This window comes from Odontesthes bonariensis, chromosome 18 (assembly GCF_027942865.1).
Source record: "Odontesthes bonariensis isolate fOdoBon6 chromosome 18, fOdoBon6.hap1, whole genome shotgun sequence".
Classification (NCBI taxonomy): Eukaryota; Metazoa; Chordata; class Actinopteri; order Atheriniformes; family Atherinopsidae; genus Odontesthes; species Odontesthes bonariensis.
In genome coordinates, this window is record NC_134523.1 from 1,796,943 (window position 1) to 1,823,370 (window position 26,428).

General features: G+C 50.4%; 1 protein-coding gene across 6 annotated transcripts in view; it reads right to left on the reverse strand.

Moving 5' to 3' along the window:
• The window catches only part of ext1c (exostoses (multiple) 1c), a 100,536-nt gene that overhangs the window by 39,347 nt on the left and 34,761 nt on the right, over nt 1–26,428 (reverse strand). For all 6 annotated transcript variants that reach the window (XM_075450197.1, XM_075450198.1, XM_075450200.1 and 3 more), the window contains 2 exons: nt 8,877–8,970; nt 7,367–7,474 (listed from right to left, as the gene is read on the reverse strand). In XM_075450197.1, coding sequence (XP_075306312.1) covers nt 7,367–7,474; nt 8,877–8,970 — 202 coding nt within the window. The remainder of the gene's footprint in view (nt 1–7,366; nt 7,475–8,876; nt 8,971–26,428) is intronic.

Below are 26,428 nucleotides of genomic sequence, written 5' to 3' on the forward strand. Positions count from 1 at the left end.
GCAGTAATAACCTCTGGTGTTACCTGCAGTAATAACCTCTGGCGTTACCTGCTGTAATAACCTCTGGCGTTACCTGCAGTAATAACCTCTGGTGTTACCTGCAGTAATAACCTCTGGTGTTACCTGCTGTAATAACCTCTGGCGTTTCCTGCTGTAATAACCTCTGGTGTTACCTGCTGTAATAACCTCTGGCGTTTCCTGCTGTAATAACCTCTGGTGTTACCTGCTGTAATAACCTCTGGCGTTACCTGCTGTAATAACCTCTGGTGTTACCTGCAGTAATAACCTCTGGTGTTACCTGCTGTAATAACCTCTGGTGTTACCTGCAGTAATAACCTCTGGTGTTACCTGCAGTAATAACCTCTGGTGTTACCTGCAGTAATAACCTGTAGTAATAACCTCTGGTGTTACCTGCAGTAATAACCTGTAGTAATAACCTCTGGTGTTACCCGCAGTAATAACCTCTGGTGTTACCTGCTGTAATAACCTCTGGTGTTACCTGCAGTAATAACCTCTGGTGTTACCTGCAGTAATAACCTCTGGTGTTACCTGCAGTAATAACCTGTAGTAATAACCTCTGGTGTTACCTGCTGTAATAACCTCTGGTGTTACCTGCAGTAATAACCTGTAGTAATAACCTCTGGTGTTACCTGCAGTAATAACCTCTGGCGTTACCTGCTGTAATAACCTCTGGTGTTACCCGCTGTAATAACCTCTGGTGTTACCTGCTGTAATAACCTCTGGTGTTACCTGCAGTAATAACCTGCAGTAATAACCTCTGGTGTTACCTGCTGTAATAACCTCTGGTGTTACCTGCAGTAATAACCTCTGGTGTTACCTGCTGTAATAACCTCTGGTGTTACCTGCAGTAATAACCTCTGGTGTTACCTGCAGTAATAACCTCTGGTGTTACCTGCAGTAATAACCTGTAGTAATAACCTCTGGTGTTACCTGCTGTAATAACCTCTGGTGTTACCTGCAGTAATAACCTGTAGTAATAACCTCTGGTGTTACCTGCTGTAATAACCTCTGGTGTTACCTGCAGTAATAACCTCTGGTGTTACCTGCTGTAATAACCTCTGGTGTTACCTGCAGTAATAACCTCTGGTGTTACCTGCTGTAATAACCTCTGGTGTTACCTGCTGTAATAACCTCTGGTGTTACCTGCAGTAATAACCTCTGGTGTTACCTGCAGTAATAACCTCTGGTGTTACCTGCAGTAATAACCTCTGGTGTTACCTGCTGTAATAACCTCTGGTGTTACTTGCAGTAATAACCTCTGGTGTTACCTGCAGTAATAACCTCTGGTGTTACCTGCAGTAATAACCTCTGGTGTTACCTGCAGTAATAACCTCTGGTGTTACCTGCAGTAATAACCTCTGGTGTTACCTGCTGTAATAACCTCTGGCGTTACCTGCTGTAATAACCTCTGGTGTTACCTGCTGTAATAACCTCTGGTGTTACCTGCTGTAATAACCTCTGGTGTTACCTGCTGTAATAACCTCTGGTGTTACCTGCAGTAATAACCTCTGGTGTTACCTGCAGTAATAACCTCTGGTGTTACCTGCAGTAATAACCTCTGGTGTTACCTGCAGTAATAACCTGCAGTAATAACCTCTGGTGTTACCTGCAGTAATAACCTGCAGTAATAACCTCTGGTGTTACCTGCAGTAATAACCTGCAGTAATAACCTCTGGTGTTACCTGCAGTAATAACCTGCAGTAATAACCTCTGGTGTTACCTGCAGTAATAACCTGCAGTAATAACCTCTGGTGTTACCTGCAGTAATAACCTCTGGTGTTACCTGCTGTAATAACCTCTGGTGTTACCTGCTGTAATAACCTCTGGTGTTACCTGCTGTAATAACCTCTGGTGTTACCTGCAGTAATAACCTCTGGTGTTACCTGCTGTTATAACCTCTGGTGTTACCTGCAGTAATAACCTCTGGTGTTACCTGCAGTAATAACCTGCAGTAATAACCTCTGGCGTTTCCTGCAGTAATAACCTCTGGTGTTACCTGCTGTAATAACCTGCAGTAATAACCTCTGATGTTACCTGCAGTAATAACCTCTGGCGTTACCTGCAGTAATAACCTCTGGTGTTACCTGCTGTAATAACCTCTGGTGTTACCTGCAGTAATAACCTCTGGTGTTACCTGCAGTAATAACCTCTGGTGTTACCTGCAGTAATAACCTCTGGTGTTACCTGCTGTAATAACCTCTGGTGTTACCTGCTGTAATAACCTCTGGTGTTACCTGCTGTAATAACCTCTGGTGTTACCTGCAGTAATAACCTCTGGTGTTACCTGCAGTAATAACCTCTGGCGTTACCTGCAGTAATAACCTCTGGTGTTACCTGCAGCAATAACCTCTGGTGTTACCTGCAGTAATAACCTCTGGTGTTACCTGCTGTAATAACCTCTGGTGTTACCTGCAGTAATAACCTCTGGTGTTACCTGCAGTAATAACCTCTGGCGTTACCTTCAGTAATAACCTCTGGTGTTACCTGCAGTAATAACCTCTGGTGTTACCCGCTGTAATAACCTCTGGTGTTACCTGCTGTAATAACCTCTGGTGTTACCTGCTGTAATAACCTGCAGTAATAACCTCTGGTGTTACCTGCTGTAATAACCTCTGGTGTTACCTGCAGTAATAACCTCTGGTGTTACCTGCTGTAATAACCTCTGGTGTTACCTGCTGTAATAACCTCTGGTGTTACCTGCAGTAATAACCTCTGGCGTTACCTGCTGTAATAACCTCTGGCGTTTCCTGCTGTAATAACCTCTGGTGTTACCCGCTGTAATAACCTCTGGTGTTACCTGCAGTAATAACCTCTGGTGTTACCTGCTGTAATAACCTCTGGTGTTACCTGCAGTAATAACCTCTGGTGTTACCTGCTGTAATAACCTCTGGTGTTACCTGCAGTAATAACCTCTGGCGTTACCTGCTGTAATAACCTCTGGTGCTACCTGCTGTAATAACCTCTGGTGCTACCTGCTGTAATAACCTCTGGTGTTACCTGCAGTAATAACCTCTGGCGTTACCTGCTGTAATAACCTCTGGCGTTACCTGCAGTAATAACCTCTGGTGTTACCTGCAGTAATAACCTCTGGTGTTACCTGCAGTAATAACCTCTGGTGTTACCTGCTGTAATAACCTCTGGTGTTACCTGCAGTAATAACCTCTGGTGTTACCTGCTGTAATAACCTGTAGTAATAACCTCTGGTGTTACCTGCAGTAATAACCTGCAGTAATAACCTCTGGTGTTACCTGCAGTAATAACCTCTGGTGTTACCTGCTGTAATAACCTCTGGTGTTACCTGCAGTAATAACCTCTGGCGTTACCTGCTGTAATAACCTCTGGTGTTACCTGCAGTAATAACCTCTGGTGTTACCTGCTGTAATAACCTCTGGCGTTACCTGCTGTAATAACCTCTGGTGTTACCCGCTGTAATAACCTCTGGTGTTACCTGCTGTAATAACCTCTGGTGTTACCTGCAGTAATAACCTGCAGTAATAACCTCTGGTGTTACCTGCTGTAATAACCTCTGGTGTTACCTGCAGTAATAACCTCTGGTGTTACCTGCTGTAATAACCTCTGGCGTTTCCTGCTGTAATAACCTCTGGTGTTACCTGCAGTAATAACCTTTGGTGTTACCTGCTGTAATAACCTCTGGTGTTACCCGCAGTAATAACCTCTGGTGTTACCTGCTGTAATAACCTCTGGTGTTACCTGCAGTAATAACCTCTGGTGTTACCTGCTGTAATAACCTCTGGCGTTACCTGCTGTAATAACCTTTGGTGTTACCTGCAGTAATAACCTCTGGTGTTACCTGCAGTAATAACCTCTGGTGTTACCTGCTGTAATAACCTCTGGCGTTACCTGCTGTAATAACCTCTGGTGTTACCTGCTGTAATAACCTCTGGTGTTACCTGCTGTAATAACCTCTGGTGTTACCTGCTGTAATAACCTCTGGTGTTACCTGCTGTAATAACCTCTGGTGTTACCTGCTGTAATAACCTGCAGTAATAACCTCTGGTGTTACCTGCTGTAATAACCTCTGGTGTTACCTGCAGTAATAACCTCTGGTGTTACCTGCAGTAATAACCTCTGGTGTTACCTGCTGTAATAACCTCTGGTGTTACCTGCTGTAATAACCTCTGGTGTTACCTGCAGTAATAACCTCTGGCATTACCTGCTGTAATAACCTCTGGTGTTACCTGCAGTAATAACCTCTGGTGTTACCCGCTGTAATAACCTCTGGTGTTACCTGCTGTAATAACCTCTGGTGTTACCTGCAGTAATAACCTCTGGTGTTACCCGCTGTAATAACCTCTGGTGTTACCTGCTGTAATAACCTCTGGTGTTACCTGCAGTAATAACCTCTGGCGTTACCTGCTGTAATAACCTCTGGCGTTTCCTGCTGTAATAACCTCTGGTGTTACCTGCAGTAATAACCTCTGGTGTTACCTGCAGTAATAACCTCTGGTGTTACCTGCAGTAATAACCTCTGGTGTTACCTGCTGTAATAACCTGTAGTAATAACCTCTGGTGTTACCTGCAGTAATAACCTCTGGTGTTACCTGCAGTAATAACCTCTGGTGTTACCTGCAGTAATAACCTGCAGTAATAACCTCTGGTGTTACCTGCAGTAATAACCTCTGGTGTTACCTGCTGTAATAACCTCTGGTGTTACCTGCAGTAATAACCTCTGGTGTTACCTGCTGTAATAACCTCTGGCGTTACCTGCTGTAATAACCTCTGGTGTTACCCGCTGTAATAACCTCTGGTGTTACCTGCTGTAATAACCTCTGGTGTTACCTGCAGTAATAACCTGCAGTAATAACCTCTGGTGTTACCTGCTGTAATAACCTCTGGTGTTACCTGCAGTAATAACCTCTGGTGTTACCTGCAGTAATAACCTCTGGTGTTACCTGCAGTAATAACCTCTGGTGTTACCTGCTGTAATAACCTCTGGCGTTACCTGCTGTAATAACCTCTGGTGTTACCTGCAGTAATAACCTCTGGTGTTACCTGCTGTAATAACCTCTGGCGTTTCCTGCTGTAATAACCTCTGGTGTTACCTGCTGTAATAACCTCTGGTGTTACCTGCAGTAATAACCTCTGGTGTTACCTGCTGTAATAACCTCTGGTGTTACCTGCAGTAATAACCTCTGGTGTTACCTGCTGTAATAACCTCTGGTGTTACCTGCAGTAATAACCTGTAGTAATAACCTCTGGTGTTACCTGCATTAATAACCTCTGGTGTTACCTGCAGTAATAACCTGTAGTAATAACCTCTGGTGTTACCTGCTGTAATAACCTCTGGTGTTACCTGCTGTAATAACCTCTGGTGTTACCTGCAGTAATAACCTCTGGTGTTACCTGCTGTAATAACCTCTGGTGTTACCTGCAGTAATAACATGTAGTAATAACCTCTGGCGTTACCTGCAGTAATAACCTCTGGTGTTACCCGCAGTAATAACCTCTGGTGTTACCTGCAGTAATAACCTCTGGTGTTACCTGCAGTAATAACCTGCAGTAATAACCTCTGGTGTTACCTGCAGTAATAACCTCTGGTGTTACCTGCAGTAATAACCTGTGGTGTTACCTGCAGTAATAACCTCTGGTGTTACCTGCTGTAATAACCTCTGGTGTTACCTGCAGTAATAACCTCTGGTGTTACCTGCTGTAATAACCTCTGGTGTTACCTGCAGTAATAACCTCTGGTGTTACCCGCTGTAATAACCTCTGGTGTTACCTGCTGTAATAACCTCTGGTGTTACCTGCAGTAATAACCTCTGGTGTTACCCGCTGTAATAACCTCTGGTGTTACCCGCTGTAATAACCTCTGGCGTTACCTGCTGTAATAACCTCTGGTGTTACCTGCTGTAATAACCTCTGGTGTTACCTGCTGTAATAACCTCTGGTGTTACCCGCTGTAATAACCTCTGGTGTTACCTGCAGTAATAACCTCTAGTGTTACCTGCAGTAATAACCTCTGGTGTTACCCGCTGTAATAACCTCTGGTGTTACCTGCTGTAATAACCTCTGGTGTTACCTGCAGTAATAACCTCTAGTGTTACCTGCAGTAATAACCTCTGGTGTTACCCGCTGTAATAACCTCTGGTGTTACCTGCTGTAATAACCTCTGGTGTTACCTGCAGTAATAACCTCTGGTGTTACCTGCAGTAATAACCTGCAGTAATAATCTCTGGTGTTACCTGCTGTAATAACCTCTGGTGTTACCTGCAGTAATAACCTCTGGTGTTACCTGCAGTAATAACCTGCAGTAATAATCTCTGGTGTTACCTGCAGTAATAACCTCTGGTGTTACCTGCTGTAATAACCTCTGGTGTTACCTGCAGTAATAACCTGCAGTAATAATCTCTGGTGTTACCTGCAGTAATAACCTCTGGTGTTACCTGCAGTAATAACCTCTGGTGTTACCTGCAGTAATAACCTCTGGTGTTACCTGCAGTAATAACCTCTGGTGTTACCTGCAGTAATAACCTGCAGTAATAACCTCTGGTGTTACCTGCAGTAATAACCTGCAGTAATAACCTCTGGTGTTACCTGCAGTAATAACCTGCAGTAATAACCTCTGGTGTTACCTGCAGTAATAACCTCTGGTGTTACCCGCTGTAATAACCTCTGGTGTTACCCGCTGTAATAACCTCTGGTGTTACCTGCAGTAATAACCTCTGGTGTTACCTGCAGTAATAACCTCTGGTGTTACCTGCAGTAATAACCTCTGGTGTTACCTGCAGTAATAACCTGCAGTAATAACCTCTGGTGTTACCTGCAGTAATAACCTGCAGTAATAACCTCTGGTGTTACCTGCAGTAATAACCTCTGGTGTTACCTGCAGTAATAATCTCTGGTGTTACCTGCAGTAATAACCTGCAGTAATAACCTCTGGTGTTACCTGCAGTAATAACCTGCAGTAATAACCTCTGGTGTTACCTGCAGTAATAACCTCTGGTGTTACCCGCTGTAATAACCTCTGGTGTTACCCGCTGTAATAACCTCTGGTGTTACCTGCTGTAATAACCTCTGGTGTTACCCGCTGTAATAACCTCTGGTGTTACCCGCTGTAATAACCTCTGGTGTTACCTGCAGTAATAACCTCTGGTGTTACCTGCAGTAATAACCTCTGGCGTTACCTGCTGTAATAACCTCTGGTGTTACCTGCAGTAATAACCTCTGGCGTTACCTGCAGTAATAACCTCTGGTGTTACCTGCAGTAATAACCTCTGGTGTTACCCGCAGTAATAACCTCTGGTGTTACCTGCTGTAATAACCTCTGGTGTTACCCGCAGTAATAACCTCTGGTGTTACCCGCAGTAATAACCTCTGGCGTTACCTGCAGTAATAACCTCTCGTCTCCCTCGATGACTGCCTGGTTCCACTGCACCACATCAGAAAACGGCAGCTCCCAGCCGTTACTCAGCAGCACCGGGATGCAGGCCGCCTGTGCACACAGAGAAGTAGAAGAAGGAGAAGAAGAACAACAACAAGAAGAAGGAGGTGAATGTGTGTCAGCTGCAGTGTAATCGGGCTTCTTTGGTCTCCAAGGAAACAACATGATGACAGAGCACAGCTGCATGAAGCCAGCTGTTTGTGCTATCAGGAGCCGAGCAGATAACATGATCAGAGCTGCTCTGTGTGCAGGACTCCCAGGTGGGGGGGTGGGGGGGCTGGAGTGAGCAAACCTCCTATCTCTGTTCCCAGAAGCCGTGGGGTGGGGGTGGGGGGCAGCAGCTCTGCCTCCTGTTTATTCCACTTCTTTCTCATTAAACCAGCTCTGCCTCTTGTTTATTCCACTTCTTCCTCATTAAACCAGCTCTGCCTCTTGTTTATTCCCCTTTATACCAGCAGGGAGCAGCATCAGCATATCACAGCCTGGGATTGAACCCGCTGAAGGACATGCTCGGCTGCAGCTCGGTTGAAGGAGGCTCCGTGAGGGGAGTTTCAAACATTCTGGATCTGGGGTCACATGGAAGCTCTGCGGAGCTGCTTTGGGTTTGTTTGCTCTGGGGGAGGCAGAGTGTAAATGTGTGTGCTGGCAGTCTGAGCGACCGCTGAGGTAACTGGCAGCGCCTTCGTGGCTCCGGCTGGCACCAAAATATCTCAGAAGTGCACAGGCAGGAAACAGGGAGGGGGAGGAGGAAGGAATCCAGCCTGCTGCCGGCTGCCAGGCCCACTGGGCTGGGTCTGTTCAGGCTGCCACTGGAGGATGAATCCAGACCCGCTAACAGGCCCCGGTGTGTTGGGCAGCTCTAAAAACAGCCTCTGCTGCTGGGACACGGCCACCTGGGTGGCAGCAGGAGACCTGCAGCGCACGTGCACATTCACGTGCACCTGCACATCTCACAGATGGACCCAAACGAAGGATTTCAGTGTTGGCTGGAGTGTTATTGGACCCGTTTTAGTCTGAAATTCTGCAGGGTTAGAGGAACACGAGGAGGAGGAATCTTCCACACTGTGTCTGCATGAGGTGGCCTGGTTGGACGGTGATCATACCTGTGAATATGTTTCCCTGGGGAAGTGCCCAGGTCAGAATACAAACCCTGGGGTGAGCGAGCCTTTTCCCAAAGCTGCCCCCAGGCTCTGGAATAAGCCCCCCGTCCAGCTGCGTCTGATTTCTGACCTGGGCCTCTTCACATCTGGGCTAAAAACCTGCTTATTTAGGATGGCTTTAATACCCAGTAGCATGATGACACTTATCTTATTTTATTGCTTTCACTGTTCTTTTATTGTTTTATTAGTTTTTACTTCTTCTTCTCTTTATTTATTACCTGCTGTAAAGCACTTTGGAACATCGTAAGGACTGTCCATAAAGGGCTGTAGAAATAAAGTACATTTATATTTACCTGCAGTGACTCCAGGAAGCGGAAGGAGCCGAGGCGTCGCCCTCGGGGCACCAAACAGAAGGTGGAGTTGTGGAGGAGCTCCTGGTAATCGAACCTGAGAAAGACGAGAGCAGAAAGAAGAAATTTTGTTTTATATCTGGCAGGAAGCAGCAGAAAAAGACAATAAATCCACCTTCAGAGGTGCTGATTCTGACTAAAGATGCATTTTAACTAGGACTGGGCGAGTTAACCCGATAACAATTTTATCACGCATTAACGCAGGTTTTATTATTTATTTTATTATTGTAAAAGTCTGTCGCTCACAGGCTTTTATTTTGTAAGTCTGCTGCTGTGGAACAGGAAAAGAAAGTAATCGGCGGATCCACCAAACATGGAGAAGGGTACGGAACTTTTACTCAGCTATTTTCCTTTTAAAGTTCTTCCAGACGGAGTGGACAGAACCAAAGTCATCTGTAAACTCTGCCAATATGCCGCCCACTGATTAGCTGTGAGACTCCGGTTCTTTTCACAGATGTTTATAAACGCCACATCAACAACTAAATGTTCGAGTAAACAAAGTAAAAGACGACATAAGTTGTTGTAATGATTAGAGAAATCGCATTCTTAGCATTGTCGCTGGTACCAATAAATAATCAAAGTAACACTGGCCACTTTAGCTTCCCCAGAGGCAACCTGCACGGTCAGAACGAAGATTCTTTAACTTCCACTTCTCCTCTGCATCACATTCACACAGTTACAGCAAACACCACCAAGCATGGAGGAATAAAATAAAGATAAACTAGCAGCTAACATCACTGCTACAGGTGTGAAGCTCACGGAGCTACTTCCTGTTTTACTAGTTTCAACATAAAAGCAAGTATTTCAAAATAAATGATGATATAAAGTCTATATATTATATCATTATATTAATAAATAAAATATAAAGTCTCCCACTGACTGCAGTTTGTAAAATAGCATGTATCACACAGCTGGTGTTATAAAGGGCCACCGCCCAGCGGTGTTCCACCGCCCAAAGGAGGTCGACCGCCCAGTGGAAGTCCACAGAGGTCCACCGCCCAGAAGAGTTCTACCGCCCAGTGGAAGTCCACAGAGGTCCAACGCCCAGAAGAGTTCCACCGCCCAGTGGAAGTCCACAGAGGTCCACCACCCAAAGGAGGTCGACCGCCCAGTGGAAGTCCACAGAGGTCCAACGCCCAGAAGAGTTCCATCGCCCAGTGGAAGTCCACAGAGGTCCAACGCCCAGAAGAGTTCCATCGCCCAGTGGAAGTCCACAGAGGTCCAACGCCCAGAAGAGTTCCACCGCCCAGTGGAAGTCCACAGAGGTCCACCACCCAAAGGAGGTCGACCGCCCAGTGGAAGTCCACAGAGGTCCAACGCCCAGAAGAGTTCCATCGCCCAGTGGAAGTCCACAGAGGTCCACCACCCAGAGGAGGTCCACCGCCCAGAGGCAACCCAAACAGTAAATCTGCTTCTCCTCATCCCTCAGACTCACTCACGTGGTTCTGCTCCTTCATTATTTCTCCGTCTATGATGCGTAACCATGGCAACAGGAAAGTTATTGACCTGGTGGAGCAGCTAACTGAGCTTCCCAAAGTGACGCCTGGAATCAGACCCCAAAATCAAGATGGGTTGAAGAGGAGACGTCTGGGATGTAGAGCAGGGACAAAATGGAGGAAAAGGAGGAGGAAGTTAAACCATCTGTTCCTCTGATCATCATGGGGAACGTGAGATCTTTGGAGGATGAAATGGAAATGAAGCCCCCCCCCCCCCACCCACAGTTAACCCTTACAGTGAAGTGAACAGCATACAGATGTTTGATGGCACACTGAGGACACATCAGGGCGCCTTTCAGCCTCTCTGTGTTTAAACTCGGTTATACGTGGACAGATGATCCCGATCCGCCCCAGAGGGAAACCAAATGTACCATTTCCTGTCAGAAAAACCCATTTTCATGCTGTCGGGTTATTCCTCAGCTCGATGATTACAGGTTTCAGTCGAGCTGCTCCATCATTTTCATTCCTGCGTCTTTGTGCCGTAACTGCAGCACAGAAACCAAACCAACCATGGAGGCAGCGCTGGTCATCTGTCATGTTCTGTCCCGAAGCTTTCTGATGGCGTTGGAGAAGCAGGAAGTGCTCCGTGTGTGTCGGGTTTCAGGCGTCCTGAACTCTGCCCGTTGATGCTTCTGCTGATGGTTTCAGGCGTCCTGAACTCTGCCCGTTGATGCTTCAGCTGATGGTTTCAGGCGTCCTGAACTCTGCCCGTTGATGCTTCTGCTGATGGTTTCAGGCGTCCTGAACTCTGCCCGTTGATGCTTCAGCTGATGGTTTCAGGCGTCCTGAACTCTGCCCGTTGATGCTTCTGCTGATGGTTTCAGGCGTCCTGAACTCTGCCCGTTGATGCTTCTGCTGATGGTTTCAGGCGTCCTGAACTCTGCCCGTTGATGCTTCAGCTGATGGTTACAGGCGTCCTGAACTCTGCCCGTTGATGCTTCTGCTGATGGTTACAGGGGTCCTGAACTCTGCCCGTTGATGCTTCTGCTGATGGTTTCAGGGGTCCTGAACTCTGCCTGTTGATGCTTCTGCTGATGGTTTCAGGCATCCTGAACTCTGCCTGTTGATGCTTCTGCTGATGGCGTTGGAGAAGCAGGAAGTGCTCAGTGCGTGTCAGGTTTCAGGCGTCCTGAACTCTGCCCGACACCCTGCCGGTTGTTGCTTCTGGACGCCTCACAGTCATCGTGCTCACAAATAAACCGACCACGGAGCAGCCTGTCATTACACAATCTGCTCAGTGTGCAGGCTTAGGGTGGGTTAGGGTTAGAGAAACCCACCCACACACGGAGCAACAGCTGCGAACATGATCAGGTAAAGAGGTAAAAGGGGATTTGTGTTGTTAATCATGTGTTACATAAGATGAGGAGGATCTGAGATGTGGTTTAACTGGGAGATGACACCGAGGCCTTTTGATTTGTGCTCTCATTCAGATTATGTAACACACTTTAAGTACATCCAGCTGAGCTTATCAAAGAGCTTCCCTCTAAATCTATTTAACGCAGCTTTGATTCGACATGAATCCATCTTTTACGCAGCAGAGTGATTAAATAAAAGCAGTGAGGCTGTGATACGGGCGCTCAGACACATGCAGGCTTCCTCACGGTGGTCAGCGTCATGTGACCGCCAGAGAGGGAAGAGATGTGGGAGGAAGGGTAAATATAGAACAGCACAGCTGTGAGTCCACCAGGCTGAAAGCACAGCAGCAACTCAGCAACACCAAATGAAGCCAGAGGCCTGAAGTCAGAGAGTCAGAGGCCCGAAGTCAGAGAGTCAGAGGCCCGAAGTCAGAGGCCTGAAGTCAGAGGCCCGAAGTCAGCGAGCTGAAGTCAGAGGCCCGAAGTCAGAGGCCTGAAGTCAGAGGCCCGAAGTCAGAGGCCCGAAGTCAGGGAGTCAGAGGCCCGAAGTCAGAGGCCTGAAGTCAGAGAGTCAGAGGCCCGAAGTCAGAGGCCCGAAGTCAGCGAGCTGAAGTCAGAGGCCCAAAGTCAGAGGCCCGAAGTCAGAGGCCCGAAGTCAGAGGCCTGAAGTCAGAGGCCCGAAGTCAGAGGCCCGAAGTCAGAGGCCCGAAGTCAGAGAGTCAGAGGCCCGAAGTCAGAGGCCCAAAGTCAGAGGCCCGAAGTCAGCAAGCTGAAGTCAGAGGCCCGAAGTCAGAGGCCCGAAGTCAGAGAGTCAGAGGCCCGAAGTCAGAGGCCCAAAGTCAGAGGCCTGAAGTCAGAGGCCCGAAGTCAGAGGCCTGAAGTCAGAGGCCTGAAGTCAGAGGCCCGAAGTCAGCGAGCTGAAGTCAGAGGCCCGAAGTCAGCGAGCTGAAGTCAGAGGCCCGAAGTCAGCGAGCTGAAGTCAGAAGCCCAAAGTCAGAGGCCCGAAGTCAGCGAGCTGAAGTCAGAGGCCTGAAGTCAGAGGCCCAAAGTCAGCTGCCGAAAGTCAGAGGCCCAAAGTTAGAGAGCCAGAGGCCCAAAGTTAGAGAGCCAGAGGCCCGAAGTCAGAGAGTCAGAGGCCCGAAGTCAGAGGCCTGAAGTCAGAGGCCCGAAGTCAGAGGCCCGAAGTCAGAGAGTCAGAGAACCGAAGTCAGAGGCCTGAAGTCAGAGGCCCGAAGTCAGAGGCCCGAAGTCAGCGAGCTGAAGTCAGAGGCCTGAAGTCAGAGAGTTGAAGTCAGAGGCCCAAAGTCAGAGGCCCGAAGTCAGAGGCCCGAAGTCAGAGGCCCGAAGTCAGAGGCCTGAAGTCAGAGGCCCGAAGTCAGCGAGCTGAAGTCAGAGGCCCGAAGTCAGCGAGCTGAAGTCAGAGGCCCGAAGTCAGCGAGCTGAAGTCAGAGCCCCAAAGTCAGAGAGTCAGAGGCCCGAAGTCAGAGGCCTGAAGTCAGAGAGTCAGAGGCCCGAAGTCAGAGGCCTGAAGTCAGAGGCCCGAAGTCAGAGGCCCGAAGTCAGCGAGCTGAAGTCAGAGGCCCGAAGTCAGAGGCCCGAAGTCAGAGAGTCAGAGGCCCGAAGTCAGAGGCCTGAAGTCAGAGGCCCGAAGTCAGAGAGTCAGAGGCCCGAAGTCAGAGGCCCAAAGTCAGAGGCCCGAAGTCAGCGAGCTGAAGTCAGAGGCCCGAAGTCAGAGGCCCGAAGTCAGAGAGTCAGAGGCCCGAAGTCAGAGGCCCAAAGTCAGAGGCCCGAAGTCAGAGGCCCGAAGTCAGAGGCCTGAAGTCAGAGGCCTGAAGTCAGAGGCCCGAAGTCAGCGAGTTGAAGTCAGAGGCCCAAAGTCAGCGAGCTGAAGTCAGAGGCCCAAAGTCAGAGGCCCAAAGTCAGAGGCCCGAAGTCAGCGAGCTGAAGTCAGAGGCCCGAAGTCAGAGAGTCAGAGGCCCGAAGTCAGAGAGTCAGAGGCCCGAAGTCAGAGGCCTGAAGTCAGAGGCCCGAAGTCAGCGAGCTGAAGTCAGAGGCCCGAAGTCAGAGGCCCGAAGTCAGAGAGTCAGAGGCCCGAAGTCAGAGGCCTGAAGTCAGAGGCCCGAAGTCAGAGGCCCGAAGTCAGCGAGCTGAAGTCAGAGGCCCGAAGTCAGAGGCCCGAAGTCAGCGAGCTGAAGTCAGAGGCCCGAAGTCAGAGAGTCAGAGGCCCGAAGTCAGAGAGTCAGAGGCCTGAAGTCAGAGGCCTGAAGTCAGAGAGTCAGAGGCCTGAAGTCAGAGGCCTGAAGTCAGAGGCCCGAAGTCAGAGGCCCAAAGTCAGAGGCCCGAAGTCAGAGGCCTGAAGTCAGAGGCCCGAAGTCAGCGAGCTGAAGTCAGAGGCCCGAAGTCAGCGAGCTGAAGTCAGAGGCCTGAAGTCAGAGGCCCGAAGTCAGAGGCCCGAAGTCAGAGGCCTGAAGTCAGAGGCCCGAAGTCAGAGGCCCGAAGTCAGCGAGCTGAAGTCAGAGGCCCGAAGTCAGCGAGCTGAAGTCAGAGGCCCAAAGTCAGAGGCCCGAAGTCAGAGAGTCAGAGGCCCGAAGTCAGAGGCCTGAAGTCAGAGGCCCGAAGTCAGAGGCCTGAAGTCAGAGGCCCGAAGTCAGCGAGCTGAAGTCAGAGGCCCGAAGTCAGAGGCCCGAAGTCAGAGAGTCAGAGGCCCGAAGTCAGAGGCCTGAAGTCAGAGGCCCGAAGTCAGAGGCCCGAAGTCAGAGGCCTGAAGTCAGAGGCCCGAAGTCAGCGAGCTGAAGTCAGAGGCCCAAAGTCAGAGGCCCGAAGTCAGAGAGTCAGAGGCCCGAAGTCAGAGGCCTGAAGTCAGAGGCCCGAAGTCAGAGAGTCAGAGGCCCGAAGTCAGAGGCCTGAAGTCAGAGGCCTGAAGTCAGAGGCCCGAAGTCAGCGAGCTGAAGTCAGAGGCCCGAAGTCAGAGGCCCGAAGTCAGAGAGTCAGAGGCCCGAAGTCAGAGGCCTGAAGTCAGAGGCCCGAAGTCAGAGGCCCGAAGTCAGAGGCCCGAAGTCAGAGGCCTGAAGTCAGAGGCCCGAAGTCAGCGAGCTGAAGTCAGAGGCCCAAAGTCAGAGGCCCGAAGTCAGAGAGTCAGAGGCCCGAAGTCAGAGGCCTGAAGTCAGAGGCCTGAAGTCAGAGGCCCGAAGTCAGCGAGCTGAAGTCAGAGGCCCGAAGTCAGAGGCCCGAAGTCAGAGAGTCAGAGGCCCGAAGTCAGAGGCCTGAAGTCAGAGGCCCGAAGTCAGAGGCCCGAAGTCAGCGAGCTGAAGTCAGAGGCCCGAAGTCAGAGGCCCGAAGTCAGCGAGCTGAAGTCAGAGGCCCGAAGTCAGAGGCCCGAAGTCAGAGAGTCAGAGGCCCGAAGTCAGAGGCCCAAAGTCAGAGGCCCGAAGTCAGCGAGCTGAAGTCAGAGGCCCGAAGTCAGAGGCCCGAAGTCAGAGAGTCAGAGGCCCGAAGTCAGAGGCCCAAAGTCAGAGGCCTGAAGTCAGAGGCCCGAAGTCAGAGGCCTGAAGTCAGAAGCCCGAAGTCAGCGAGCTGAAGTCAGAGGCCCGAAGTCAGAGTTCTGAAGTCAGAGGCCCGAAGTCAGCGGCCTGAAGTCAGCGAGCTGAAGTCAGAGGCCCGAAGTCAGCGAGTTGAAGTCAGACGCCCAAAGTCAGCGAGCTGAAGTCAGAGGCCCAAAGTCAGAGGCCCAAAGTCAGAGGCCCGAAGTCAGCGAGCTGAAGTCAGAGGCCTGAAGTCAGCGAGCTGAAGTCAGAGGCCCAAAGTCAGAGGCCCAAAGTCAGAGGCCCGAAGTCAGCGAGCTGAAGTCAGAGGCCCAAAGTTAGAGAGCCAGAGGCCCGAAGTCAGAGGCCTGAAGTCAGAGGCCCGAAGTCAGAGGCCCGAAGTCAGAGAGTCAGAGGCCCGAAGTCAGAGGCCTGAAGTCAGAGGCCCGAAGTCAGAGGCCCGAAGTCAGCGAGCTGAAGTCAGAGGCCTGAAGTCAGAGAGTTGAAGTCAGAGGCCCAAAGTCAGCGAGCTGAAGTCAGAGGCCCGAAGTCAGAGGCCCGAAGTCAGAGGCCCGAAGTCAGAGGCCTGAAGTCAGAGGCCCGAAGTCAGAGGCCCGAAGTCAGCGAGCTGAAGTCAGAGGCCCGAAGTCAGCGAGCTGAAGTCAGAGGCCCGAAGTCAGAGGCCCGAAGTCAGCGAGCTGAAGTCAGAGGCCCGAAGTCAGCGAGCTGAAGTCAGAGGCCCAAAGTCAGAGGCCCGAAGTCAGAGGCCTGAAGTCAGAGGCCCGAAGTCAGAGAGTCAGAGGCCCGAAGTCAGAGGCCTGAAGTCAGAGGCCCGAAGTCAGAGAGTCAGAGGCCCGAAGTCAGAGGCCTGAAGTCAGAGGCCCGAAGTCAGCGAGCTGAAGTCAGAGGCCTGAAGTCAGAGAGTCAGAGGCCCGAAGTCAGAGGCCTGAAGTCAGAGGCCCGAAGTCAGCGAGCTGAAGTCAGAGGCCCGAAGTCAGAGGCCCGAAGTCAGAGAGTCAGAGGCCCGAAGTCAGAGGCCTGAAGTCAGAGGCCCGAAGTCAGAGGCCCGAAGTCAGAGGCCCGAAGTCAGCGAGCTGAAGTCAGAGGCCCGAAGTCAGAGGCCCGAACTCAGCGAGCTGAAGTCAGAGGCCCGAAGTCAGAGGCCCGAAGTCAGAGAGTCAGAGGCCCGAAGTCAGAGGCCTGAAGTCAGAGGCCCGAAGTCAGAGGCCTGAAGTCAGAGGCCTGAAGTCAGAGGCCCGAAGTCAGAGAGTCAGAGGCCTGAAGTCAGAGGCCCAAAGTCAGAGGCCCGAAGTCAGCGAGCTGAAGTCAGAGGCCCGAAGTCAGAGAGTCAGAGGCCCGAAGTCAGAGGCCCAAAGTCAGAGGCCTGAAGTCAGAGGCCCGAAGTTAGAGGCCTGAAGTCAGAGGCCTGAAGTCAGAGGCCCGAAGTCAGCGAGCTGAAGTCAGAGGCCCGAAGTCAGAGGCCCGAAGTCAGAGGCCCGAAGTCAGAGAGTCAGAGGCCCGAAGTCAGAGGCCCAAAATCAGAGGCCCAAAGTCAGAGGCCTGAAGTCAGAGGCCCAAAGTCAGAGGCCCAAAATCAGAGGCCCAAAGTCAGAGGCCCAAAGTCAGAGGCCCAAAATCAGAGGCCTAAAGTCAGAGGCCCAAAGTCAGAGGCCCAAAATCAGAGGCCCAAAGTCAGAGGCCTGAAGTCAGAGGCCCAAAGTCAGAGGCCCAAAGTCAGAGGCCCAAAATCAGAGGCCCAAAATCAGAGGCCCAAAATCAGAGGCCCAAAGTCAGAGGCCCAAAATCAGAGGCCCAAAATCAGAGGCCCAAAGTCAGAGGCCCAAAGTCAGAGGCCTGAAGTCAGAGAGTCAGAGACCCAAAGTCAGAGGCCTGAAGTCAGAGGCCTGCTTTCCTCTGAGCGACGGGCCGGAGACAGAAAGGTCTGCTCCAGCTGCTCAGAGGTGAGAAGGTGTGATGGAGAGTCCAGCCCTGTGGTCGGGTTCACCCAGGAGCCACCACAGGGGGGCGGTGTGGCATGCGCTGTCAGTGGATTCAGCAGAAGAAGAATTTCCAACAGGAAACCAACCTGGAGGAAAAAACAGCCGCTGTGGTGGACATGGAGCAACGTTTCCCCTCAGCAGTTTGTTGGGGAGGGGCAGCACAGTTCTGGTGATCCTGGAGGGACAGCACGCAGCAGACTGACCCATAAAAGATGAGTTCTTCACATCAGAGAAACTCTGTTTCCTTTAAGAAGTGACGAGGTGCTCCTAAGGAACCAGCAGGGCCGGATGGAGACTCAACCTGAGTTTCAAGACGAAGCTGCTTCAACACTTTACTGAGACACTGCCGTCACTTCCTGGTCGGGTTTAGGAAATGACACCAACTGTTTGGGCTGTGAATCTTTTTAAAACTACATTAACAAACTGCTCTCATGACCACCAGAGGTCGCCTTTTCTTCAGCCTTGTTGGTGGAACAACTCTGGGAGCTCGTTGACTCCGGTTCAAACTGGGTTAGGGTTAGGATTAGGGTTACCCTATAATTCCCCAGTTCTGTCAGGCCCACAGACTGAGGGTAACCCTAACCCAACACCACCAGAGTCAGACAGCCACTGAACCCTGATGCATTCACACCACCTCTGGCACCACCTCTGGCACCACCTGTTCACAGGTGGGAACCCAAGGCCAGCAGTCCTGTGACGGTGTTTCACAGCCTCTGGCTGGCTCCTCTGGGTCTGACTCAGGTGGGGTGGGTGCGAGGAAGGATGCAGATTCTTTCAAAAACAAAACTTTCTACAAAGGTTTCAACAAAAAGCGCGGCTGAGCCGGATACTAAAAACTAAACTGTGACAAAAACTAAACATGAGTATGGCTTGGAATATTAAAAAGGTACTTAACCTGGTTGCGATAGTGAGGAGTGAGGATCTGGCTATGAGCGTGTACAAACCAGGAGACTAAATACTGAGGAGGGTGATTGGTGAATGAGTGCAGCTGATGGGGAAACACGGGTGAGGGAAGTGAAGCTGATGGCAGCGCAGGAGAAGGACTGAGGAAAAAGGTGGCTGCATAGCAAAACTAAGTATGAGACCTGAACCAAAAACTTAACAAAACAAAAAAACCCACAGACATGACAGTCTGAGTCTGAAGCTAAAACTCAAACAGAAGCTCCTCTTCTTTGTCACACGTCCCCTCAGATTAACAACCAGCACAAACACAGAACCTCATTCAGACTTCAAACAGCTCTGACCTTCTGCTTTACGATGGCGCATAAAACTGTGCACGGCTGCATGCTTTATGGAGCCGTCTCTAAATACAGCCTCTATTCATAAAGTCCTCATTCATCATAAACCTTCAGGCTCAGTGGGAAGCTGTCAGCTGAGGGCTGCTAGTTTACAGGAGTCCAGCCCTCAGACGTGAGGCTCACACACATGTTCAGTTATCTGGTTTACGGGAGTCCAGCCCTCAGACGTGAGGCTCACACACATGTTCAGTTATCTGGTTTACGGGAGTCCAGCCCTCAGACGTGAGGCTCACACACATGTTCAGTTATCTGGTTTACGGGAGTCCAGCCCTCAGACGTGAGGCTCACACACATGTTCAGTTATCTGGTTTACAGGACTCCAGCCCTCAGACGTGAGGCTCACACACATGTTCAGTTATCTGGTTTACAGGAGTCCAGCCCTCAGACGTGAGGCTCACACACATGTTCAGTTATCTGGTTTACGGGAGTCCAGCCCTCAGACTTGAGGCTCACACACATGTTCAGTTATCTGGTTTACGGGAGTCCAGCCCTCAGACGTGAGGCTCACACACATGTTCAGTTATCTGGTTTACGGGAGTCCAGCCCTCAGACGTGAGGCTCACACACATGTACAGTTATCTGGTTTACGGGAGTCCAGCCCTCAGACGTGAGGCTCACACACATGTACAGTTATCTGGTTTACGGGAGTCCAGCCCTCAGACGTGAGGCTCACACACATGTTCAGTTATCTGGTTTACGGGAGTCCAGCCCTCAGACGTGAGGCTCACGCACATGTTCAGTTATCTGGTTTACGGGAGTCCAGCCCTCAGATGTGAGGCTCACGCACATGTTCAGTTATCTGGTTTACGGGAGTCCAGCCCTCAGACGTGAGGCTCACACACATGTTCAGTTATCTGGTTTACGGGAGTCCAGCCCTCAGACGTGAGACTCACACACATGTTCAGTTATCTGGTTTACGGGAGTCCAGCCCTCAGACGTGAGGCTCACACACATGTTCAGTTATCTGGTTTACGGGAGTCCAGCCCTCAGACCTGAGGTTCACACACATGTTCAGTTATCTGGTTTACGGGAGTCCAGCCCTCAGACGTGAGGCTCACACACATGTTCAGTTATCTGGTTTACGGGAGTCCAGCCCTCAGACGTGAGGCTCACACACATGTTCAGTTATCTGGTTTACGGGAGTCCAGCCCTCAGACGTGAGGCTCACACACATGTTCAGTTATCTGGTTTACGGGAGTCCAGCCCTCAGACGTGAGGCTCACACACATGTTCAGTTATCTGGTTTACGGGAGTCCAGCCCTCAGACGTGAGGCTCACACACATGTTCAGTTATCTGGTTTACGGGAGTCCAGCCCTCAGAAGTGAGGCTCACACACATGTTCAGTTATCTGGTTTACGGGAGTCTAGCCCTCAGACGTGAGGCTCACACACATGTTCAGTTATCTGGTTTACGGGAGTCCAGCCCTCAGACGTGAGGCTCACACACATGTTCAGGTATCTGGTTTATGGGAGTCCAGCCCTCAGACGTGAGACTCACACACATGTTCAGTTTTCCTCACATTTCCACTGAATCCTCAGTGTTTCACAACATTTCCCCATCAGGCTGAAATCTGACCCTGAGCAGCTCCCTCTGCGGCCTGAGATGTGATGAAACCCAGAATAAATGCAGCCAGCCTGAACCCGCTCACAGAAATGAAGAGTGTGAGCAGGGGAGATAATAAATACTCCTGTCCATAAAACCTACATTATTAAAACCAAAGGTGCTGTAGTAAGCTGGAGTCCACTCCATGTTAGGATGGTCCGACAGAACCAAACAACCCTTTAATGATTGGACCAGAAGAATCATCACTTTATTCTAAAGAATGAAAACATGAATGTTTTGTCTGATTCACGGGATCCTGCTTCATCTATCAGTGTTTTCTGTTTCTTCAGTTTTATTTTTGTATTTTTACTGTTTCATTTTGTATTTTTACTGTTTTATTTTTAAGTTTTTCTGTTTTGGATGCTGCCTGCTGAACAGAGTTAAGCCCTTAAGTCAGGCTGCTCTGGCTGAGTTTCCTCAGGTTCGCTGAGCTCTTCAGGGGATGAAGGAGGACACAACCTTTAAGAAGGGTTGGTGTGAGGTGAAGGAAAAGGACTTTAACTCGTTCCACACTCAGTGTGTGCGTGGACCGACTCCTGGGGGGGGGGGGGGGGGGGGGGGTCAAACCAGCAACCTGTGATAGTGTGAGATGAGAAAAGCTGAAAGCAGATGGAGTCCAGATCTGAGTTTCTCTCTCTCAGCAGGTGTCCCTGGTTCTAAGATTAAGATCTGATTTATTGGTCATGCATAGATACAGAATGTGTCCTCTGCTTTTAACCCATCCAGGTTGGCACCTGGTGACACACACACACACATGCACATGCACAGGGTCACACACTCAGAGAGACAGATGCCAACCTGGAGCGGTGGGCAGCCATGCAGCGCCCAGGGAGCATGGGGGTACAGTGCCTTGCTCAAGGGCACCTCAGCCGTGACAAGGAGGTGGACTGACACCCCTCCAGCTGTCAGTTCCACCAATGTTTTTTTGTTTTTTTTTTGAGTGAGAGTGGGAATCGAACCGCCAACCTTCCAGTTATTGGACGACCGACTCAAACCACTGAGCCACGGCCGCCCCTGGTTCTGGTTCTGATGGAGGTTTCTTGCTGTTCAAAGGGAGTTTTTCCTCCCACAGTCACCTTGTGCAGCTCAGGACGGATTGGACCAGAGAGAAGTTTCTGTTAGTTTCCTGAGCTGGAAACTTTATTTTAATCGGTTCTGTGTAAACTGGACTCATTTAGGTTTGAATGAACTGGACTGAACCTTTCAAAATGTGCTGAAATGACGTTTGTCATATGAATAAAACTGATGCTCAGTGGTTAGGGCAAAGTGAAGAGCAGATTTCCTTTGGATGTCAGAGCTGTGATGTTCTGTGATGTGTTCAGAAAGCAAGAGGTCCCAGGACCAACAAACACAAAAATTCCAGTTCCAGTTGGTCATGTTATGGTAAAAGCCCTCTGAGGGGGGGAGCTGACAGCTTGGGACCAGGAGGTGTTGGAACAAACACTCTTTCAGCCTCCCTGGGTTGCCTCTCGGTGCTGGGAGGTGGCGGACAGTAGCTGCAGTGTGCAGGAACTGGACTCGCTCCAGAAACTCTGCGGATCGTTCCACTGAGGCCGCCGGCTGGCAGGCCGGACGCCTTCTGGTAAACAAGCCCGAAAACAAACAACAAGAGCGGCTGTTCATGAATCCAGAGGAGAGAAAAGCTGCGATCTGACAGGGGATTAACCCAACTCGTGTTATTACTGTCGTCTACAACTACTCTGCTAACACAGAAAGGTCCGTCTGTTACAGGCTGGAGTCTGTTACAGGCTGGAGTCTGTTACAGGCTGGAGTCTGTTATCAGAGAAAGGTCCGTCTGTTACAGGCTGGAGTCTGTTACAGGCTGGAGTCTGTTATCAGAGAAAGGTCCGTCTGTTACAGGCTGGAGTCTGTTACAGGCTGGAGTCTGTAACAGGCTGGAGTCTGTTACAGGCTGGAGTCTGTTATCAGGGAAAGGTCCGTCTGTTACAGGCTGGAGTCTGTTACAGGCTGGAGTCTGTTACAGGCTGGAGTCTGTTATCAGGGAAAGGTCCGTCTGTTACAGGCTGGAGCCTGTTACAGGCTGGAGTCTGTTACAGGCTGGAGGCTGTTACAGGCTGGAGTCTGTTACAGGCTGGAGTCTGTTACAGGCTGGAGTCTGTTATCAGGGAAAGGTCCGTCTGTTACAGGCTGGAGTCTGTTACAGGCTGGAGTCTGTAACAGGCTGGAGTCTGTAACAGACTGGAGTCTGTTACAGGCTGGAGTCTGTAACAGGCTGGAGTCTGTTACAGGCTGGAGTCTGTAACAGGCTGGAGTCTGTTACAGGCTGGAGTCTGTTATCAGGGAAAGGTCCGTCTGTTACAGGCTGGAGCCTGTTAAAGGCTGGAGTCTGTTACAGGCTGGAGGCTGTTACAGGCTGGAGTCTGTTACAGGCTGGAGTCTGTTACAGGCTGGAGTCTGTTACAGGCTGGAGTCTGTTACAGGCTGGAGTCTGTTATCAGGGAAAGGTCCGTCTGTTACAGGCTGGAGTCTGTTACAGGCTGGAGTCTGTTACAGGCTGGAGTCTGTTACAGGCTGGAGTCTGTAACAGGCTGGAGTCTGTAACAGACTGGAGTCTGTTACAGGCTGGAGTCTGTAACAGGCTGGAGTCTGTTACAGGCTGGAGTCTGTAACAGGCTGGAGTCTGTTACAGGCTGGAGTCTGTAACAGGCTGGAGTCTGTAACAGGCTGGAGTCTGTTACAGGCTGGAGTCTGTAACAGGCTGGAGTCTGTTACAGGCTGGAGTCTGTTACAGGCTGGAGTCTGTAACAGGCTGGAGTCTGTTACAGGCTGGAGTCTGTAACAGGCTGGAGTCTGTTACAGGCTTGAGTCTGTTACAGGCTGGAGTCTGTTATCAGGGAAAGGTCCGTCTGTTACAGGCTGGAGTCTGTTACAGGCTGGAGTCTGTTATCAGGGAAAGGTCCGCCTGTAACAGGCTGGAGTCTGTTACAGGCTGGAGTCTGTTACAGGCTGGAGTCTGTTACAGGCTGGAGTCTGTTACAGGCTGGAGTCTGTTACAGGCTGGAGGCTGTTACAGGCTGGAGTCTGTTACAGGCTGGAGGCTGTTACAGGCTGGAGTCTGTTACAGGCTGGAGTCTGTTACAGGCTGGAGCCTGTTATAGGCTGGAGGCTGTTACAGGCTGGAGCCTGTTACAGGCTGGAGTCTGTTACAGGCTGGAGTCTGTTACAGGCTGGAGTCTGTTACAGGCTGGAGTCTGTGACAGGCTGGAGCCTGTTACAGGCTGGAGCCTGTAACAGGCTGGAGTCTGTAACAGGCTGGAGTCTGTAACAGGCTGGAGTCTGTTACAGGCTGGAGTCTGTTACAGGCTGGAGTCTGTAACAGGCTGGAGTCTGTTACAGGCTGGAGTCTGTTACAGACTGGAGTCTGTTATCAGAGAAAGGTCCGTCTGTAACAGGCTGGAGTCTGTTACAGGCTGGAGTCTGTAACAGGCTGGAGTCTGTTACAGGCTGGAGTCTGTAACAGGCTGGAGTCTGTTACAGGCTGGAGTCTGTAACAGGCTGGAGTCTGTTACAGGCTGGAGTCTGTTACAGGCTGGAGTCTGTAACAGGCTGGAGTCTGTAACATGCTGGAGTCTGTTACAGGCTGGAGTCTGTTACAGGCTGGAGTCTGTTACAGGCTGGAGTCTGTTACAGGCTGGAGTCTGTTACAGGCTGGAGTCTGTTATCAGAGAAAGGTCCGTCTGTTACAGGCTGGAGTCTGTTACAGGCTGGAGTCTGTAACAGGCTGGAGTCTGTTACAGGCTGGAGTCTGTAACAGGCTGGAGTCTGTTACAGGCTGGAGTCTGTTACAGGCTGGAGTCTGTTACAGGCTGGAGTCTGTTACAGACTGGAGTCTGTTACAGGCTGGAGTCTGTTACAGGCTGGAGTCTGTTACAGGCTGGAGTCTGTTACAGGCTGGAGTCTGTTATCAGAGAAAGGTCCGTCTGTTACAGGCTGGAGTCTGTTACAGACTGGAAACTGTTATCAGGCTGGAGTCTGTTACAGGCTGGAGTCTGTTATCAGAGAAAGGTCCGCCTGTTACAGGCTGGAGTCTGTTACAGGCTGGAGTCTGTTACAGACTGGAAACTGTTATCAGGCTGGAGTCTGTTACAGGCTGGAGTCTGTTATCAGAGAAAGGTCCGCCTGTTACAGGCTGGAGTCTGTTACAGGCTGGAGTCTGTTACAGACTGGAGCCTGTTATCAGGCTGGAGTCTGTTACAGGCTGGAGTCTGTTATCAGAGAAAGGTCTGTCTGTTACAGGCTGGAGTCTGTTACAGGCTGGAGTCTGTTACAGACTGGAAACTGTTATCAGGCTGGAGTCTGTTACAGGCTGGAGTCTGTTATCAGAGAAAGGTCCGTCTGTTACAGGCTGGAGTCTGTTACAGGCTGGAGTCTGTTACAGACTGGAAACTGTTATCAGGCTGGAGTCTGTTACAGGCTGGAGTCTGTTACAGGCTGGAGTCTGTTACAGGCTGGAGTCTGTTACAGACTGGAAACTGTTATCAGGCTGGAGTCTGTTACAGGCTGGAGTCTGTTACAGGCTGGAGTCTGTTATCAGAGAAAGGTCCGTCTGTTACAGGCTGGAGTCTGTTACAGGCTGGAGTCTGTTACAGACTGGAAACTGTTATCAGGCTGGAGTCTGTTACAGGCTGGAGTCTGTTACAGGCTAGAGTCTGTTATCAGAGAAAGGTCCGTCTGTTACAGGCTGGAGTCTGTTACAGGCTGGAGTCTGTTACAGGCTGGAGCCTGTTACAGGCTGGAGTCATTTACAGGCTGGAGTCTGTTACAGGCTGGAGCCTGTTACAGGCTGGAGTCTGTTACAGACTGGAGTCTGTTACAGGCTGGAGTCTGTTACAGGCTGGAGTCTGTTACAGGCTGGAGTCTGTTATCAGGGAAAGGTCCGTCTGTTACAGGCTGGAGTCTGTTACAGGCTGGAGTCTGTTATCAGGGAAAGGTCCGCCTGTAACAGGCTGGAGTCTGTTACAGGCTGGAGTCTGTTACAGGCTGGAGTCTGTTACAGGCTGGAGGCTGTTACAGGCTGGAGTCTGTTACAGGCTGGAGCCTGTTACAGGCTGGAGTCTGTTACAGGCTGGAGGCTGTTACAGGCTGGAGTCTGTTACAGGCTGGAGTCTGTTACAGACTGGAGTCTGTTACAGGCTGGAGTCTGTTACAGGCTGGAGTCTGTAACAGGCTGGAGTCTGTTACAGGCTGGAGTCTGTTACAGGCTGGAGTCTGTTATCAGAGAAAGGTCCGTCTGTTACAGGCTGGAGTCTGTTACAGGCTGGAGTCTGTTACAGACTGGAAACTGTTATCAGGCTGGAGTCTGTTACAGGCTGGAGTCTGTTACAGGCTGGAGTCTGTTACAGACTGGAGTCTGTTACAGGCTGGAGTCTGTTACAGGCTGGAGTCTGTTATCAGAGAAAGGTCCGTCTGTTACAGGCTGGAGTCTGTTACAGGCTGGAGTCTGTTACAGACTGGAAACTGTTATCAGGCTGGAGTCTGTTACAGGCTGGAGTCTGTTACAGACTGGAAACTGTTATCAGGCTGGAGTCTGTTACAGGCTGGAGTCTGTTACAGACTGGAAACTGTTGTCAGGCTGGAGTCTGTTACAGGCTGGAGTCTGTTACAGGCTGGAGTCTGTTACAGGCTGGAGTCTGTTATCAGAGAAAGGTCCGTCTGTTACAGGCTGGAGTCTGTTACAGGCTGGAGTCTGTTACAGGCTGGAGCCTGTTACAGGCTGGAGTCTGTTACAGGCTGGAGTCTGTTACAGACTGGAAACTGTTATCAGGCTGGAGTCTGTTACAGGCTGGAGTCTGTTACAGGCTGGAGCCTGTTACAGGCTGGAGTCTGTTACAGACTGGAGTCTGTTACAGACTGGAGTCTGTTACAGACTGGAGTCTGTTACAGGCTGGAGTCTGTTACAGGCTGGAGTCTGTTACAGACTGGAGTCTGTTACAGGCTGGAGTCTGTTATCAGAGAAAGGTCCGTCTGTAACAGGCTGGAGTCTGTTACAGGCTGGAGTCTGTAACAGGCTGGAGCCTGTTACAGGCTGGAGTCTGTTACAGGCTGGAGTCTGTTATCAGAGAAAGGTCCGTCTGTAACAGGCTGGAGTCTGTTACAGACTGGAGTCTGTTACAGGCTGGAGTCTGTTACAGGCTGGAGTCTGTTACAGACTGGAGTCTGTTACAGGCTGGAGTCTGTTATCAGAGAAAGGTCCGTCTGTAA